Below are 15,951 nucleotides of genomic sequence, written 5' to 3'. Positions count from 1 at the left end.
AACAATTGCCTTTAAATACAAAGGACAGTATCAAGCTCAATATTTGCTAAGCAGAGTATCTTTTAATCTTTTACAAGGAAATTTTACCCACTACTGCTAATTATCTTCTTGGTTTACAGGTCTAGAAAAATGAAGTCTGTGATTTTTTTCCTATTCATTTTGGAAACTGCAGTTGCAATCCCGGTAAATATCCTTTCTTCTATTGTTACATCTCTCCTTCCTGACATTCAATTTAGAAATCCTCCATTTAAAAGAAAATGTTCTTCAGCTTGTGCTATTTACTTAGTAGCATGTTAATCCTATCACTTGTGAGGTGCTTTTGATTTTATATAGCCCTAAATTTTTAAGAAATAAACAAATCAGGGACCACCCTCCCTAAATAAATAAATAAATAAAATGTTCTTATAGAATGGTTTGAAGTTCTCTTTTTTAATTTTTTTATGTTTATTGGCGTATAGTTGACTTACAATGTTGTGCTAGTTTCAGGTGTACAGCAAAGTGAATCAGTTATACATATACACATGTCCACTCTTCTTTAGATTCTTTTCCCATATAGGCCATTACAGAGTACTGAGTAGAGTTCCCTGTGCTGTACAGTAGGTCCTTATTAGTTATCTATTTTATATATAGTAGTGTTTATATGTCAGTCCCAATCTCCCAATTTATCCCTTCCCCACCTTACCCCCCTGGTAACCATAAGTTTGTTTTCTACATCTGTAACTCTATTTCTGTTTTGCAGATAAATTCATTTTTATTTTAATCAAATTATTTTTTTCCCAAGCAAGGAATGAATGACTAGTAAAAATGAAATAAGGTACTTTAAAAATATATATTTCTTGGGAATTCCCTGGTGGTCCAGTGGTTAGGAATCCATGCTTCCACTGCAGGGGGCCCGGGTTCGATCCCTGGTTGGGGAACTAAAATGCCGCAAGCCGCGAGACACAACAAAAAAAAGGTCGACAAAAAATATATTTCTTTAAGAGCTAACAGGTTCTACAAGATACAAGTACGCAGCTGAAAGTGTTGACTAACAGTCTATTAGCCAGGGAATATGCCCAAATACCAAAGAGAACAGGAAGAAATAAATTCTCCTATGGAAGCTCACCAGGCTAATATGAAAAATCTAAGAAATTAGTATGAGAAATCTTGGAGCAAATACCCACACTCGCCAGCAGCATTTTCTTCAAGATCAATACATACTGGCTGAGAAATTCTGAGTCTATAATGAAAGCAAGACCCAATAGATTAGGGACAAGAAATGATATGGTAACCATAAATCAGCTCCTAACTCACACTTGGGGGTATGTCCAAGCAGACATGCTGAAAGCAGACAGGACCAGAACTTTCTTTTCTTCACAGCCAGATATACTAGCCCCACCATTTACACTGCAATAAATCAGCCACACACAAATCAGATCATCTGAGACCATGTCAGCAGCCTCAAAATACCTGAACGTTGTCTTTGTTGATTTAATGGGACCGTAGCTTGGATGATCATTTGGATAGCTCCCAAAGCATCCATATCATGGATGAATGGATGAATTCATTTCAAGGAGGTTGATGAATCAACCTCCTTGAAATAGACAAAGCAATTTATCTCTTGTTCCTTCTCTCCTTCCCTCTCTACTACGTCTAAGATTCTGTCCTTGCTTTTGTTGTTGTTTAAAGATTTATTTATTATTTATTTATATATTTTATTTATTTTTGACTGCGTCGGGTCTCAGTTGCAGCACGCGGGATCTTTCTTTGTGGTGCACGGGCTTCTCTCTAGTTGTGGCGTGCAGGTTTTCTCTTCACTAGTTGTGTGGTGCGCGAGCTCCAGGACACGGGGGCTCTGTAGTTTGCGGCACATGGGCTCTAGGTGAGGCGTGTGAGCTCAGTAGTTGCTACACGTGGGCTTAGTTGCCCCGCAGCATGTGGGATCTTAGTTCCCTGAGCAGGGATCGAACACGTGTACTCTGCATTGTAAGGCAAATTCTTTACCACTGGACCACCAGGGAAGTCCCTGTCCTTGCTTTTTGGATAGCTTCTGGTTGACAGATGTGTCAGCAAGGATAAACACCATGCCACCCAGACCAAGTAGTTCTTAGAAAAAAGAATTTGTGAGCACTGCTAAGAATCATGCTTAAGCAACGAGGAGCTACTCCAGCTGTAATTATAAATTCTCCTCTGAAATTACAGAAGTGGAATAATTAATATGTTCAGCACAGAGAGAAGTTCCCACAGGACCATTGTTTTCTCTTGAAAATGCGGTTTGCCCTTGCAGCTGTTGCCACTATGTAAACAAGCATCAAAAGGGTCTTTGAACTAAATGTTTGAATGACACGCCTGCATATAGACATGTTCCAGATGTTTCCCTGCTAGGAAAATTTTTTTCATAGACTCAGTCCCGTGTTAAAAAACTAAGTATCGGGCTTCCCTGGTGGCGCAGTGGTTGAGAGTCCGCCTGCCGATGCAGGGGACACGGGTTCGTGCCCCGGTCCGGGAGGATCCCACATGCCATGGAGCGGCTGGGCCCGTGAGCCATGGCTGCTAAGCCTGCACGTCTGGAGCCTGTGCTCCGCAGCGGGAGAGGCCACAGCAGTGACAGGCCTGCGTACCGCAAAAAAACAAAACAAAACAAAACAAAACAAAAAAAACCACTAAGTATCTTCTCAAAGGATATACCTGTTAAAAATCTTGTATCATTTTCCCTGCCTGCCTGAAATCTCCAGAAATAAGTGAGTTCTGTATGGTTCAGAGAAACCACACAGAGTTCCAGAGGGTATGTTGTTACATGTGGAGAGAATAATGAAACAGAATTTCACTTTCTGAAAATTTCTGAAAGATAAACTGCTGTGTTTCTGAAAGATAAGCTGTTGCCTTTCTTCCAGCTTGCTGAGGGGGAGTGGAGGAAGAAGGGTGCAGAGACAGGGAGCAGTTCTCCATTAATAAGCAGAAAGTCTCCTCTACTATTGTCCTCCATCAGGCCCCTGCCAGCAACTTGCCAAACTGGCCACCGTTCTTTCTCCATGCTCCTCTTAAAAATGGCTTCTCTGGAAATTTTTTCAAATATGATTATTCCTTTTAGTTGAAAAGGTAATAAGAAGCAAGAGAAGAAACCACATCTAAAAAAAATCCTGGGGGTGGAGGGATGAACTGGGAGATTGGGACTGACATATATACACGACTATGTATAAAATAAGTAACTAATGAGAACCTACTGTAGAGCACAGGGAACTCTACTCAGTGCTCTGTGGTGACCTAAATGGGAAGGAAATCTTAAAAAGAGTGGATATATGTATACGTACAACTGATTCACTTTGCTGCGCAGCAGAAACTAACACAACGTTGTAAAGCAACTATACTCCAATAAAAATTAATAAAACAATATAGGACTTCCCCAGCAGTCCAGTGGTTAAGACTCTGCCTTCCAATGTAGAAGGCGTGGGTTTGATCCCTGGTCAGGGAAATAAGATCCCACATGCTGTGGGGTGTGGCCAAAAACTAACTAAATAAATAAATAATAGAATAGAATAGAATAAAATAGATAACCAACAAGGACCTACTGTATAGCACAGGAAACTCTGCTCAATATTATGTAACAACCTAAATGGGAAAAGAATTTGAAAAAGAATAGACACATGTATATGTATAACTGAATCACTTTGCTGTACACCTGAAACTAACACAACATTGTTAATCAACTATACTCCAATATGAAATAAAAACTTTAAAAAAGTAATTTATATTTCACTTTAAAATTAAATCAATCAATAAAATCCTGTACTCCATGACTTTCTTTACACTATATAATCAGCACTACAGGACCTGGTAATGGAGTAAAGACAAGTCAATTCAAATAAAATCTGAGTTTTATACTTATACCTGGACCTGTCTGACATGAGTGTTCACAGTATCTCTCTAATAAAGATCTGTGATGAATACCTGCCTAAGATATCAGACAGTTCATATTGTTACCACTGTGTGATATTACTACTAGCTATAGTAATTTTTCACTTGGGTTACCCCTTAAAATTCACAAAATGTCTTGTATACATAGCCTTACCTTGATATTTCTGCTCACCTCACCTTGAGAGATGAGAGAGTACAGATGAACAATTTGTCAAACCACCACACATAGTAAATAGCAGAGTCAAGACTTGAAGGAAGGTCTCTTATCTCTACGTCCAGTTGTTCAACTTCTCCATCATCTATCACCGCCCAGCTCTTCATCTATGCCTCCAGTCTTGCTAGAAATAGAGCTATTCCTGTAAAGGAAATAATACTCCATAGCTGTTCAGCCCTACTAGACTTGGTGTCCTGTTTCATACAGTCTTTCAATTAGTTCAAGATTAAATTATTTTTTTACTACATGATTTCCTGATGAATATAAGACTGATAGAGTTAGGAAAGTACGCAAATATTGAATAAAGGGTTTATAACTTTTCCTGCTAATTATCAGTGAGTACTTAAAAGTTGATTTAAGAAAATGCACAGTGCTATAGCCTATGGTTAATTTGATTTCAACTTTATGCTAAACAACATTTTTCAAAATTATAAAGTACAAATGCTTTGTAAAAGTTTGAAAAACACAGAAAATAATTCCAAAAATCAAAGGTTGCTATTATTGAAATTATTTTGGCCCTATCTTCCCCCATTCTCTGCATATATAACTTTTTCTTCATCATGATTGGGATTTTGTTTTCACTTAAGATTATATTCTGACTATTTGCTTGTATCTTTAAAAATTCTAGAGAATATCTTTTAACTCATGTATAAATGAAATATATTACTACTAACAATGATGACAAGAAAAAAGTAGCTAGAAATTTTTAACATTTAGGCATGAATAACAAACCAGTTTTTAATTTTTTTCAGACACAAGCAAGGTTCCTATCTGATCATTCCAACCCAACTGCTGATTCCTTGAGTTCCTTCCAACAGGCTGAAATGTTGGTAACATCTGAGCACACTGCAATCCCCACTGTAAGGGCTGAAGATGCAGAAAATGAAACTGAAGTATCCATAGAAGACCATCCCACTCATAAGGTAAAAGTAACATGGTTATGCTAGTACAGACTTTTGTCTCTCAAGGTCTCAATTCTAAAGCGTAGTCAAAGAGACTACCTGATTCACTCTAAGTTTAATTTTTTTAAGATGATGATCACATCAACTGCCTCCAATCTCTAACAGAATTGTGAGGATTAATGAGTTTTACTTCTTGGGCTAAAGTGCTACATAATTGTTTTATTTCAAAAAATTCAAGTTCAGGTTAAACTTGTAGCTATCGAATGTGAAGAACATCAAAAGTAAGTTTATAAGACATTATGTGAAGAAAAAGAATGAAGAAATATTCAATGTTGGCTTATGAATTGTAAATATGATGTAGATATGACATAATCATTTGTTTCAAGGATAAACTTTTTTCTTTTTAGCCTGAAAAATCTTCAGTACTAAAGTCAGAGGAGGAAAACCATGACCAGTCAGCAGATCAGGACCAGAGTCACAGCCAACACCTGGGATTACAGGATCAAGAGAAAAGTGAAAGTGACTTAATTGAGAATTTGGAGTATACACCAACTGAAGGTACACTGGACCTTAAAGAAGATATGAGTGAGCCTCCAAAGGAAAAGCTCCCCGAAGGATTCCTTGGTCATGATGTTAGTCCCACTGTAGATTCTAATCAACAAGAAAGCATCACAGAGACAGAGGAAAACCAAGAACAACCTATAAATGACTCACATCCTCAGTTGAACGGGAGCAGCAAACAGAGCCAAGACCTAAATGTTCAAGGAAACCAAGAGCAGGGTCCAAATATCCCAAATGGAGATGAGGAAGAGCCAGGTAAAATTGGTACCCACAATGATAACCAAGAAAGGGAGAGAGAAGTTCCCGAGCAGCATTCTACCAGCAATCAGGAAGAAGACAGTACACAGTCTGATGGTATTCTGGAAGAGTCCTATCAACCAACTCAAGTAAGCAAGATGCAGAAAGATGAATTTGAACAGGGTGGCCAAGAACAAGAAGAGGAAAACTCCAATGCAGAGATGGAAGAGGAAACTGCATCAAAAATCAGTAAGCCCAATCAAGATAAAGAATGGCAGAGCCGAGAAGCACAGCCTGGCCTTGAAGTTATCAGCAACCATGAGGAGATGGACAAAAAGACTCTTTCTGAGCCTTTGCTGGTGGAGCCTACGGATGGTAACATCATGCCCGGAAATCATGGGACTGATGATGACGGCGATGATGGCCCCAGGCACAATGCGAGTGAGGAGTACTTCAACCCAAGCGAGGCTTTCCTGGAGAATGAAAGAGCTCAATCCAATTACTATCACATTAACTATGAGGAGCAAAGAGAAAAAGCACGTGAGAATGAGAATGTAGATACCAGCGAACCTGTAGAAAACCGAGGGGTGAGATTGTTTACAATGATGCTTGTCCGATAAAGTGGTTAGCTTTTCAAAAAATAGCCATGACCTTTCTCTGTGCTCCTGCAATCCCTTGTGCTCATCTCTTAGTACATTACTAACATATATTATAATTATTTATTTTTCTCTACATCTCCATCATTAGTCTGAAAATGCCTGTTTTATTTGGGTTCCCCTAGAAGCATATCCTGGATTTTAGTGCAGTTTGTTTGAGAAGTTCAGGGAACAAAGGAAGCTAATCAACGGTACATAATTAAAGCCATGGAAAGCACATTCCTCTGGATTAGCCCCTTTGGAGAGTGAGGGACCTATGGCTTTTATAGAAGCTGAGGATTACTAGGAGAGGTGTGAATTCCCCAGCACTTCCAGTCTGTCCTTGGGCAGGCCATATAGAGTGTCGTGGTTTTCCCGGCACAGAGATGCGGATACCGGCAGTTGAACGTCCCTGGCACTAACTAGAGTGGTAAATTCTGATAGATAAGAGGGATAGGAGGCAGGACAACTGCTGCTCTCATGCCTTGATAGCAGGTGCCAGGTCATAGTCAAGTTGATCACCAATGTCTAGCAAAATGCCTCTAACATAATAACGTAAGAGATCCAGCAATGTTTATTGATTTAGCTATAAAGGCAAAGAGCAAAGACTTCAGCTACAGCTTTTTGAAGCAAACACACACCAAAATGATAATCGGGAAACAGCAACAGGGTGAGGGAAGGGAAGAAACATATTGCAATTTGGTTGTTGAATCATTTGGAGCTTTCATGCAAAACTCTGGCAGCCACCCACCAGGAGCACCTAGCACAGCTTTTGGTGGGCAAGGTGAATCCTAACTTCAATTCCTGAGAACTCTGCTGCCATTCTAAGGCAGGAGTTTTCTTACATTTTAGAAACCTGGTAAGAAACGTTTCCCAATAGCGTCACAGAGATTACTAATGTAATCATGTCTTAACTATAGAATCACATGGTAATACCACATTTCTACTGTTTTCCCAAACCAAAGGGGAGGTTCCAACTTCGCTTCTGATGTTAGTTCCAATGTTTATTGGGTAACCCCCAGAGATATAGCACTGAACCCAGTTCATAAAGATAGAAATGGCTCCTGTTCTCAGAGGGTTACTGTCTATTTCCACGGCTGCGGCTGGTGTCTTCTCCTTCTGAGATCTGAAACGATCGGAGTATGAAAAGCTCTGTGAAGGTACGCACAGTGGAAATATAAATTATGTAAAGGCTTTCCCTAAAATAGACTTCAACTTCTGCTCTTGTTATTATAAAGGCCAAGAAAGCAGAAAGCTCACTGAATGAAGATGACCGTTCAACTGAAGGCAACACAAGGGTGCACAGTGTCGGTGAGTACGGGCTAAGCAAGCAGTCTGTGACTATATGAGGAGAGAGACGGAATGCGCTATGTTGCGCTATCCCCACGCCTTCATCTGTGACTACTGCACAGAATTTTTCCTCTGCCCACTCCTCCCCAAGGAGATGCTCCCATAAATTGTTGACATTCTCGTGTGCACATTTGATCTACAACTGTGGTAACTGTGTTTACAAACTGGAAATCCGGTTGCAATGTTACTGCAAAAGCTAGAATTCTTTTTCTCTAAGTCCTTTTGCTTCGAAGAAGAAAAATTGATTCTACCTTATTTACACTCAAATCCATAACTTAGAATTGAGATCTCATATTTAATAAAGACCTAATTCTTTTTTTTTTTTTTTTGCGGTACGCGGGCCTCTCACTGTTGTGGCCTGTCCCGTTGCGGAGCACAGGCTCCGGATGCGCAGACTCAGCAGCCATGGCTCATGGGCCCAGCCGCTCCGCGGCATGTGGGATCTTCCCGGACCGGGGCACAAACCCGTGTCCCATGCATCGGCAGGCGGACTCTCAACCACCGCACCACCAGGGAAGCCCCCAAGACCTAATTCTTAATCACATACCCCAATCACAAAATTTTGAATTTCAACCATAAAAATTCTCACGGCTTATTTAACTTTTGAGCAACTTGCACAGCACTGCTCTGTAGACGTCAGACTATGACCATTGCCGGCAGGTCAAGAAAAGTTGTTTGTTCTTTTTAAATCCCCAATCCAAACTGCAAAGAAATCTAGACTATTATGCAAAATAGTCTGGAGCCAGAGGGTCCCACCTGAAAATTAACGCATCCATTAAAAAGGCTTCTAATGTTTTCCCAAATCTTCTCTTATTCATGGAAATGGAACTGTCTGGATGAATTTGAGTTTACGTACTCACTTTAGCTTTGTCCATGTTTCCTGTCTAAACTTTTCTGTTAGATTCTTGCATGAGCTTCCAGTGTAAAAGAGGACACGTCTGCAAGGCTGATCAACAGGGAAAACCCCACTGTGCTTGCCAAGATCCAGTGACTTGTCCTCCTACAAAACTCCTTGACCAAGTAAGGCTTCTACAAAATGGTCTTTAAGGGACATCAAACAGTTAGTGATTTGAATGAAAGTAATTTGCAGTTGAAATCTTTTGTTAAAGGAAAAAGTGAATGCCCAGGTTATCATCTAATATTTAAACAACAGTCAATAGAAACAGCAGTTCATTAGACTTTAAGGAACAGAGTGTTTTCCCAGTGAACATTCCCAAGCCTGAGGTTTTTCTCCTACTTGTCTTTCTTAGGTTTGCAGCACTGACAATCAGACCTACGCCAGCTCCTGCCATCTCTTTGCTACTAAGTGCAGATTGGAGGGGACCAAAAAGGGACACCAACTGCAGCTGGATTACTTTGGAGCCTGCAAATGTAAGAGTCTAACCACCACTGCTGAAAGTGTTTTGGGTGAATCTGAATTATATACATATATATATGTACTCATATATATGCAGACGACAATAGCAAAAAGTTAATGTAGTTCTGAATCCAGGCTGCACATTAAAATAACTGGGAAGACTTTTTTAAAAATTAGAAGAATAATGTCCAGGCTTTAACTGTAAGAGATTCTGATTTAATTGGACTGGGTTGGAACCTTGGCATTGTTTTTTCACTTGTTTTCAAAGTAACCAAGACAATTCTAATGTGCAGTCAGCGTTCAGAACCACTATGATAATGTTATCCGCTTAATAACTGAGATGAATCATTGGAATTTTGTTAAATTAGTCGTCCTCTTCCAAAAGCTAAGCCTTTGCCAAGAAGTTTTAGTGACAGCATAGTCTTACAGAAGTTTTTGAAATTGTCTTCCTTCCCCAGGATACTCTCAATTGTGTTTGGATCTCCTGGTCGCTAAGTGATTCTCCACATTAGCAGTGCTCACTAACCTCTCCTGTCTTTCCAGACACATGAGAGGATTCCGTTTCTCAGCCCCCTTGATGTTAGATGCAGCCATATGAGTTGCTTTGTCCAGTGAAGTGTGAGCAAAAATCATCCATAGGAGCTCTGGACAGAGCATTTAAGAGCTGTGTATGGCTCTCCATGCCGTCTTCACCTCGTGTTGAGATGATGCTGAATGGCGATGTCTCCCCCATCCTGAGCCCCAGAGAGACAGATGAGCAGAGCTCTCCTGCCAACTTATAGGGGACATGCAGCAGGATGGAGAGATAAACGTTTGATGTGATGTACGACATACTAGTCAACACTGCTGTATATGGTATATTTGAAAGTTGCTAAGAGAGTAGATCCTGACAGTTCTCACCACAAGGAAATAAAAAACTCAAGTTAACTATATGAGGTTACAAATGTTTAACTAAACTAATGATTACTGTGGTAATCATTACACAATATATGTATGTCAAGTCATTATGCGGCACACCTTAAACTTACAGTGTGGTATGTCAGTTATATTTCAATAAACCTGAAAAATATGTTTGTTCCTTTAAGCCACTGAGATTTAACATTATTTCCACAGTATAAGCTAACTGCTGCCTTTTGCTCTTTTCTCCTAATAAATAGCTCTTGTGACCTCCACCTCTGAATTCCAACTCTCTGATTCTAGAGTAGTGGTTCTCAGCCCTGGCTGCACATCACAATTGCTTCTGGAGCTTTTTAAAACATCCTGATGCCCAGGCTCCACCCAGATCAATCAAATCAGGATTTCTTTGAAAGGAAGCTGGCATCTGGTATGTTTTTAAAACACTCCTGGCAATTCTGCTATGGTGCCAGGGTGAAGGACCACTGTTGTGATGGAGGGGCTGTGAGGATGCTGTCAGTCACCGGAAGTTGTCAAGCATCCTGTTATGAGGACTGTCCTTGGGACCGGAGTAAGACCCCCAAATTAAAATCAATTTACTTTCTGCCTGGAACAGCTATTCCTGCTTGTACGGACTTTGAAGTGAACCAGTTTCCTCTAAGGATGAGAGACTGGCTCAAGAATATCCTCATGCAGCTTTATGAACCTAACCCTGAGCACGCTGGATATCTAAATGAGAAGCAGAGAAATAAAGTAAGTTATCCACGGCCAGCTACCTAAGTGTCTGTCTACAGAGCTTGAGGAAAAAAGCGTCAGGGGACGGGGCGGGGTGGAGGGGGAGGGGTATATCAGCCCTTCCTCTGCATATCAGAAACCACACCTAGTTAACACCCATGGATTAACAGAATAGTAGTGGTCATTATTCACGCTTCAAAGCTTGGGACACAGCCAAACCACCCGATTCGTACAGGCAGGGCAGGGGCCTGAGTAAGAGCTCTTGAACTCATCCCTAGAGCAAACTCTGTTGACCAGAATGAACCTCAGTTCAGCGTTTATATGTTCAGGCCCAGGCATATTATTTAAATCTAAACGTGTTTTTTGCCTTTATAGGCCAGACATAGATTTATGATATAAGGGAAATCCATTATTAACAATGTCAGTAATATATTAAGATTAAAAAGTGCAGAATATTAATCCTAGAAGTTCCCAGGGAAAATTCATTCATCAGATAGTTATTGAGTATATACCAGGTACCTGGAATTGATTTACATGCTGGAAATACAGCAAGGGACCAAACAAAAATCTCTGCCTTCATGAGCCTACACTCTAGGCAAAGAGATGATATATACTTATATACACATGTATGCAAATATGAACATACATGCAAATGTATAAATACATGCAAATAAACATTTATGCAAATATGTTATATCAGGTGGGATGAAACATGCTATAAAGAAAAAAATAAAACATGTAGGGGGGTGTGCATTAACTGTGTCAAATGCTGTTTACAGGTTGTTAAGAGGGGGACTGAGAGTTGGCCCCTGATTTGGCACATGACAGTCATAGTTGACCATGACAGGAGTTGTTTTTGCAAGAGAAAAGCCTGAATGGATAGGGTTCAAAAGAGAATAGGAGGAATGATGTAAAAGCAGCAAGTATAGAAGACACTTTGCTGTAAAGGGGAAAAGTGAAATGGGTGGCAGGTGGACAGGAATGTGAGTCCAAGGGTCCTATCTACCAGCGGGAGGTGGCAGAGGATGTTTGTATGCCTCTGGAAATAATCCAGTAAAGAAGGAAGGGTGCCCAGCTGCCACAGGGTATTCTTGAGTAGATGAGAAGGGGTGAGCTTCTGAGCACCAGTGAGCGGCTGGGCTTAGTAGATGAGGAGCGAAGGAATTTCACGCATGGTGACAAGGAGGGAAATTGGTAGATGTGTTCATGAGAACAAGTAGAAGTTCTGTTCTGATTGCTTTCAGTTACTCAGTGCACTAATTGGTAACGTCACAAGCTGGTAGTTTTATATGCATTGCCCCTAAATAATTTCTATCCTCTCTCTTTAACAACACATTGCCACAGACAGCCTTGAGAGCATTAGATACAAAACAGGGAAATTTCAATGGGGGTGCCAAGCAGCATCACGCCAGGGCTGACCTGAGCCACAGCAGGCACTGGATGGAAATACATAAAGGATTAAGAATGGAGTATGCCAGGACTTCCCCGGTGGTCCAGGGGTAAAGAATCGAATCCGTCTTCCAATGCAGGGGACGCAGGTTTGATCCCTGGTCAGGGAACTAAGATCCCACATGCCACGGTGCAACTAAGCCCGCGCGCCACAACTACTGAGCTCACACGCCTCAACTAGAGCCCGAGTGCCGCAAACTACAGAGCCCATGCACCCTGGAACTGGCACGCCACAGCTGCAGAGCCCACGCCACAGCTAGAGAGAAGCCTGCGTACCACAACGAAGAGCCCACGTGCCTCAACTAAGACCTGATGCAGCCAAAAATAAGTTTAATTAATTAATAATAAATCTTAAAAAAAAAAAAAGAATGGAGTATGCCAGTGGGGAAGAACAGAACTTTTCACCAACAAATGAACAATTTTGTCTAGGTCCGTTCAGCCCTTTTCATTAAAACCTTTTCATAGTTTTAAGAAATATGAGGAACATCACTTGGTTAAAAGATCAAACAAAGTCTTAAATTTCTTCTGAAAACCCCAGGGTTTTTTAAATGTTAGCTGTTATTCTATGCAGAAAGCTGTAGTGTTGATTAGAAGGCATGTAATTTGTTCTCAAATAACATTCTGGGTTTGTTTTCCTCTGTCATGTGAGGAATACTCTTCAAGTAAAGTTTAGCAAGTGATAATTCCATTACACTTGTCTGATTCTCTAATGATCATCTCCCTTCCTAATCTCAGGTCAAGAAAATTTACCTGGATGAAAAGAGACTCCTGGCTGGGGACCACTCACTTGACCTTCTCTTAAGAGACTTTAAGAAAAACTACCACATGTATGTGTATCCGGTACACTGGCAGTTCAGTGAGCTGGATCAACATCCTAGGGACAGGTAAACAATTTCCACCTTCCCGTTAACTAGGTCATCTCCCTGATGCAATGTCTAGTTATCTGTACCCAAGAATTCTAAACAGATTTACGAAACTTCGCAGTTCCATTTTAGAACACAGAAATGTCAAGCAAATATGGTTATGAGTCTAAACACAAAGCTGCTTTGAGGGACTTCCCTGGCCGTCCAGTGCTTAAGATTTCGCCTTCCAATGCAGGGGGTGTGGGTTTGATCCCTGGGCAGGGAGCTAAGATCCCACATGCCTCGCGGCCAAAAAACCAAAACATACAACAGAAGCAATATTGTAACAAATTCAATAAAGACTTTAAAAATGGTCCACATCCAAAAAATGTAAGAAAAAAAGAAAAGTGCTGCTTTGACCATAACAGAATATGGCCACAATTCCACAAGCTCCCAAGTTTCCATGTTAGGGTCCAGCCTCCCGAGAGGCTCTTTCCACTCTTCCTCATTCTTGATCCTAAATTCTGAAGCTAATCTGATTGGCCCCAGTTGGATTAAGCACCTACGTCTGGAATGATCCAGTACTGCCAGTGGTAAGAGCCAGGTTGTATAAACATGATTGTTGGGATGCAGCCCTATAAATTTAGGGTGGAGGGACGAGAGTTCCTAGGGAAGAAGGAAACCTTATGAATTGACATCCCAAAAGCTGTCTGTCTTACCCACAAATCGTTTATTTCATTTGTAGCTCTTCATGAACGCACTCCTTATTTGCCGTCCTCAGCAGCCTTGGGGAAGAAAAATGCCCTTGGTGGTCGTAAGAGTTAGCTCTTCATACACAAGTTAGTAACTCAGTTAATTGGCTGCCATTTATCTCATTGCAGGGTCTTGACCCACTCTGAGCTCGCTCCTTTGCGGGCATCTCTGGTGCCCCTGGAACACTGCATAACGCGCTTCTTTGAAGAGTGTGACCCCAACAAGGATAAGCACATCACCCTGGAGGAGTGGGGTCACTGCTTTGAAATTAAAGAAGGTAAATTCATCATCAGCCCAGGGAGGGGGGTGTCCTCTTCTCCAGATAAGCCCTGAGCCTGCAGCCCTCATAGACAGGTCCTGCTGTGTGTTCAAATTGAAACCTAGAGACCACAAGGTGGCAGACTGCAAGGTTATTTCTTACTCCCTTTATGATCTCTGTTTCAAAGTGTAGCAAGGGTAAATATTTAAGGGGTAAGTGCACTAAGGTCTCAGAAATTGGCTAAGCCTAAGAAAGTGATGTGAATCCAGAGAGCTGCGCCAAATCTCCGAAGGCTACCTTTCTACGGAAGGAAGGAAGGACTTTATATCCTTCCTTAACCTGAGTATTGGGCCAAACTTTAAAAAATCATATGTGAAGAGTAAAACAGCAAGCTTGATCCTGAAAATGGGAGATGCCAGAAGAATCTTAGAATTGAGTACCAACACACTAAAGATTGTCACCAGTTGTGCCCAGGTGTTATTCCTTTAATCCAAAAGGAATTCCCCTGCAGCGGAGGAATTTAAATTTAGACATTTGTTTTGCTAGGTTATGTCTTAATTTGTTTTGCTAGGTTATGTCCTTTTCTTTTCCTAAGTTACAGTTGATTTTTATGAGCAAGGCTGTTTTTTAATAATCGAGATATGAAAGGTGTTCAAACAATGAGCAATCAAAACTGCTCACAGAATGTAAATCAACAATGAAATCAAATCTCTAAAGCAGAGGTTTTACCCATGTGTTCACGACATACGTATACGTAGGATGACTATGCAGCCAAGAAATAAAGAAACGTAAGTTCATCAAAGGTCAGAGTTTCCCCAAAAGAGGTAACTTGTGTGAACTTCACTCTAAAAATATTCTTTATGCATATGTATGATGGCTTGAAATTGGAAAGAAAGAGTTGGAATATGAGGAGTTAGTTATTTACTGATAAATAGATAAGCAGAAAAGGTCCTTTTCCTCTACAGTGTTATTCTGTGAAATAAGTACAACTGCAATGAGCAAAGAATGAATCTTTTTGTAAGCACCTAGTTCTGTGTATTAGTTGTCCATTTCTGCGCAAGAAATTACCTTAAAGATTAGAAGCTTAAAATCTCTCTCAACGTTTCTGAGGATTAGGAATCCGGGAGGACCTCACCTGGATGGATCTGCCTTAGGATCTGCTCTAAGCTCACTTACATGGCTATTGGTAGGAGGCTTCAGTTCCTAACCATGTGGTCCTTTGCACGGTGCTTCTCATAACATGGTGTCTGGTTTCCTCCAGAGCAAGTGATCAGAGACAGAGATAGAAAGAGAGAGTCCAAGACAGAAGCCGCAGTTCCCTGTAGGACTAATCTCAGAAGTGACATATTTCTGCCATATTCTGTTTGTCACACAGTCTAACCCTGCTACAATGTGGGGGGAGACCACAGGAGATGGGGATCATTGGGGGCCAGAGTGGAGACTGTCGGACCCCATACTGTTTACATCCTATTAACATCAATAGGAAATTAACAGGCAATTAAGACCCAGTCTCATGCAAATAATGCCAATTTCCTTTCTAACACCTATTCTATAAGCACAGTACTTACAAATTCATATACATCCCTAAAAATGGCTAACAATGTTTTTTCCAATTCCCATGTTGAAAAGATAAAATGTACCCAAGGACAGCTGCCCCGACCCCTCCCCTCCACCATTATCAAGAAAAAAACTTAGCTGGGACAGGACATATTTATGTATGCCCTTTTATATGGCACGTGATTTTAAAGGAGTGATCCAAAGGCAAATTTAAAGAGAGGCCATTTAAGGAAACCAGTTGCACTTCACTGTTCCTTTCAAAATTTCTGGCAGCTCTTCAGCATATGAGCCTACTCAGGCCCTGTGCTGGGG

General features: G+C 40.8%; 1 protein-coding gene across 1 annotated transcript in view; it reads left to right on the top strand.

Moving 5' to 3' along the window:
* The window catches only part of SPARCL1 (SPARC like 1), a 42,947-nt gene extending 28,776 nt beyond the window's left edge, over positions 1-14,171 (top strand). The window contains exons 2-10 of the mRNA XM_060147543.1: positions 120-183; positions 4,861-5,031; positions 5,418-6,395; positions 7,682-7,754; positions 8,695-8,813; positions 9,044-9,164; positions 10,661-10,797; positions 12,964-13,112; positions 13,952-14,171. Of these exons, the coding sequence (XP_060003526.1) occupies positions 130-183; positions 4,861-5,031; positions 5,418-6,395; positions 7,682-7,754; positions 8,695-8,813; positions 9,044-9,164; positions 10,661-10,797; positions 12,964-13,112; positions 13,952-14,156 (2,007 nt within the window). The 5' untranslated portion in view covers positions 120-129 and the 3' untranslated portion in view covers positions 14,157-14,171. The remainder of the gene's footprint in view (positions 1-119; positions 184-4,860; positions 5,032-5,417; positions 6,396-7,681; positions 7,755-8,694; positions 8,814-9,043; positions 9,165-10,660; positions 10,798-12,963; positions 13,113-13,951) is intronic.
* The last annotated feature ends 1,780 nt before the right edge of the window (positions 14,172-15,951 follow it).

This window comes from Lagenorhynchus albirostris, chromosome 4, assembly GCF_949774975.1.
Source record: "Lagenorhynchus albirostris chromosome 4, mLagAlb1.1, whole genome shotgun sequence".
In the NCBI taxonomy this organism is placed as follows: domain Eukaryota; kingdom Metazoa; phylum Chordata; class Mammalia; order Artiodactyla; family Delphinidae; genus Lagenorhynchus; species Lagenorhynchus albirostris.
Note: the sequence above shows the minus strand (reverse complement) of the source record. Positions and strands in the feature narration are given on the sequence as shown.